The sequence below is a fragment of the Lactuca serriola genome, chromosome 5, assembly GCF_051521515.1.
Source record: "Lactuca serriola cultivar US96UC23 chromosome 5, Lser_US96UC23_V15, whole genome shotgun sequence".
NCBI classification, from domain to species: domain Eukaryota; kingdom Viridiplantae; phylum Streptophyta; class Magnoliopsida; order Asterales; family Asteraceae; genus Lactuca; species Lactuca serriola.
In genome coordinates, this window is record NC_136412.1 from 123,815,209 (window position 1) to 123,818,099 (window position 2,891).

General features: G+C 37.1%; 1 protein-coding gene across 1 annotated transcript; it reads right to left on the reverse strand.

The window, feature by feature from the left end:
* Positions 1 to 368: 368 nt before the first annotated feature.
* On the reverse strand, positions 369 to 1,689 carry LOC145051208 (uncharacterized). Its single transcript, XM_078999317.1, has 4 exons — positions 1,235 to 1,689; positions 945 to 1,113; positions 683 to 815; positions 369 to 597 (listed from the first exon to the last, which is right to left on the reverse strand). The coding sequence occupies exons 1-4, from the start codon at positions 1,621 to 1,623 to the stop codon at positions 500 to 502; spliced, it is 789 nt and encodes a 262-aa protein (XP_078855443.1). The 5' UTR covers positions 1,624 to 1,689; the 3' UTR covers positions 369 to 499.
* Between the last annotated feature and the right edge of the window lie 1,202 nt (positions 1,690 to 2,891).

A 2,891-nucleotide genomic window follows, 5' to 3' on the forward strand; every position in this document is an offset into this window, starting at 1 on the left:
TGTGGGAAAATTATAGAGGAATATGTCAAATCACAAGATCAACAAGCAGACATAGTTACCAAGTCTTTAGCTTATGTGAAGCACGTTGAAATTGGAAACATGATCAGTGTGACGAATCTCGAGCCAAATTTGGTTTAAGGGGGAGAATGTGAGTTCACATTAAACCCAACTTGTTACTTGTATGAAATTCCTCGTAGCCACCTTTTTGACAATGGTAACAGCAGATGTAGTACCACAAAACGAAGAGTAATACTTAGAGTGACCCCATAGGGTTGTTTTTCTTGTAATATTAAGTGTGTAAGCTCTTTCCTTTGTTCCAAATCCAAAGAAAAGTGTCTTTCAACCCCAACATCCGATGAAGACAAATATAGATGTTATCTTATTTGTTTATTCATAAATTCTTACGTCAACAACATACAACACAGGTTCAAATGAAAACAGTCAGAAATCAATACGTACTGATCATTAAGTTGCCACTTTATAATCAATCTAACATTCTCTATAACTTGTTTAAATTTAAACCTTCAACAGTAGCTGCCATGTCAAGTAGCCCAATAACCTCGCCATCCTCTACAACAGGCAAGTGTCCAAATTTCCCTGCATGCTTGCATAATTTAGTTTAATCGCTTAGTTACAAGGTTCAACAAAAACTAACCAGAAATTTTTCATAATTGTTACAAACCTTGCAGCATCTTTTTCAGGGCTTCCACAACCAACGTCTCAGAGAGTACATATTGTGGGTCCTTTGTCATCACCTTCGAGACAGGTGTGTTCACATAATCAATCTCAGCAGCAACAACTCTTCTTACAATATCCTTTAAACACACCAAAAAGAAAATTAATAAAAGTAAGACAAATAAAAATTTGTTGAAACTTTATGAACAATAACCGTTCTGTAAGGTGTTAGGTTGATAATAAAATGTGTGTGAAGATTCAAGACAAACCTTGCCTGTCAATATACCACTGAGCAACTCATATGAGTTGGTAAGTAAAACAGCATCAGTGCTTCGAGCAGTCATTAGACGGCAGACTTCATAAATTGTTGTGGTTTCACGTACTTTGAGGGCGTTTGATAGACGTAATTGCTTCACTGTATGCTCTCCACTTAAGCCCCTGTTCGAATGCATTTCAACAGGAAAACTCGATTAATTTAAAAAAAAAACACGGTTATTGTTAGTTGCATAGGCATTGCGTAAAATGACAAAATGGAGTCAGTTTTGTTAGTTCGAAGTACAAAATACTAGTGGATGATTCGTTGTTGTCAGTTGGATCTTGTTGATCAAAGTATGTGCGTCCGGGGGCTTTCTCATCGGTAGATGGATGGACGATGCCATATGAAGAATTTCTCTGGCGAACAAAACCAGAAAGACTGCCACTACGACCACTTGTTTCGTCCCAATCACTGTTACGAGTCGCACCTGGAAGTCCATAAATAGATCCCGTACGTTGACGTAGATCTGTATGTTGTGGAGGTGGGACGGATAATTCATTATACATCTCCACCGGTGCTTCATTTGCATATTCACCGGCCGCCAAGGGTTGACCCTCATCCGGAAAGTCTGGTTTCAAGCTCCTAAAATCCCCCGATGAAGCCGAAGGAGCTGGTAAATTGTAGGAACTCATTTTGAGCAAGGAGAAAAAATTTCGGATCTTGTGAAAATTAAAGTCAACGTCAATACATGAGGTGGAGTGGTGGACTAATTATATATTATTTGCAACAAACAACCAACAAGCAGCCTTTGCATATGATGGTTTGTCTCCTGACCTTATTATGTCACGGGTTGGGCGGATTGCGTTATTGTTACTATAGTTCAATAAATTTACATTGCTTTAAATGATCTATTGTAACTATTTTTTTTGGAAAGGGAACTTCCCTAACGAGGGTTTTCGCATTCTAAGGACATAACTTATGTTTTACCCGCTAATAAAAAGATAGAACACATTTAAAGTTGGTTTTACAGGTTACAATGAACTTATTTGACATTTTAAAAAAAAACTAAAATTTAAAAGAATACTTTGTGTTTTTTTTGGGCATTCATCTTGCATTTACTCCTTTTCCCTATTTCTTTGACCTTCTTCTATAGTTGACTTGCTTCCATAAACACAAATTGAAAATCGTGTTCTTCCCAACCCATCACTCCATCGTTCTCAAGCTTTAATCCCTTTATTGTTTTGTTGTTGATAATTTGGATCTTCAAAATCGAGACTGTTTTCTGTCAACTTCTTGACGGTGGTGGCGGTGACAATGAAATGTTGAATGAGCAAAATCAAAATTTGGTGACCTGATCTGTATCTTGGTTGGGCAATCCGGATGGCTCCTGTTGTTCATTCAAGATTTCTCTTCGGAAATCGATATGTATTGCAACTACGATTGCAACCATGGCCGATTTGGGCAAAACAAATTTGATTACAACAGTTCCGAGCCTCCGTTCTACCATTTTTGTTCTTATACTTTCCACCATTTTTGTTCTTGATTTGTCATTAACCTTAGCAAGTGAGTTTACATCACTAATATTTGTTCTTGATTTTTTTCCAGCAATGATTTAAAAATCAATCAACTTTTGTATACTCTCCACCATTGTTAGGTCTAAAATATAGTTTATACTTTACTTTTCTAGGCAATTGTAGTTTTCGGTCAAGGACCAAAAACAACATTGGGTTTACGGTCCATGTGGCGTTTACGGTTGTAAACGTGTTTTACGGCCACTGTTCCCTATAAATAGTGTCAGTAGATGTCAGATGGAAAAAGAGAGTTTACCGTCAAGTGTATGTAAATCAAGGTGTTCTAGAGAGAGAAAGTAGAGAGAAGAAGAGTGTGTGCGTGTGAATCTCATGTGTATGGAGCATCATTGAATATTCATCAATTCATAGAGATTCATCAAGTTCTTCTT

Excerpts from the sequence above, each read along its gene's own strand:
- LOC145051208 (XM_078999317.1), bottom strand. The coding sequence starts at position 1,623 with ATGAGTTCCTACAATTTACCAGCTCCTTCGGCTTCATCGGGGGATTTT. Across the intron at positions 1,114-1,234 it reads GAATCATCCACTAGTATTTT|GGGCTTAAGTGGAGAGCATA; the intron begins GTACTTCGAACT and ends GCATTCGAACAG. Across the intron at positions 598-682 it reads CCTGAAAAAGATGCTGCAAG|GGAAATTTGGACACTTGCCT; the intron begins GTTTGTAACAAT and ends GCAAGCATGCAG.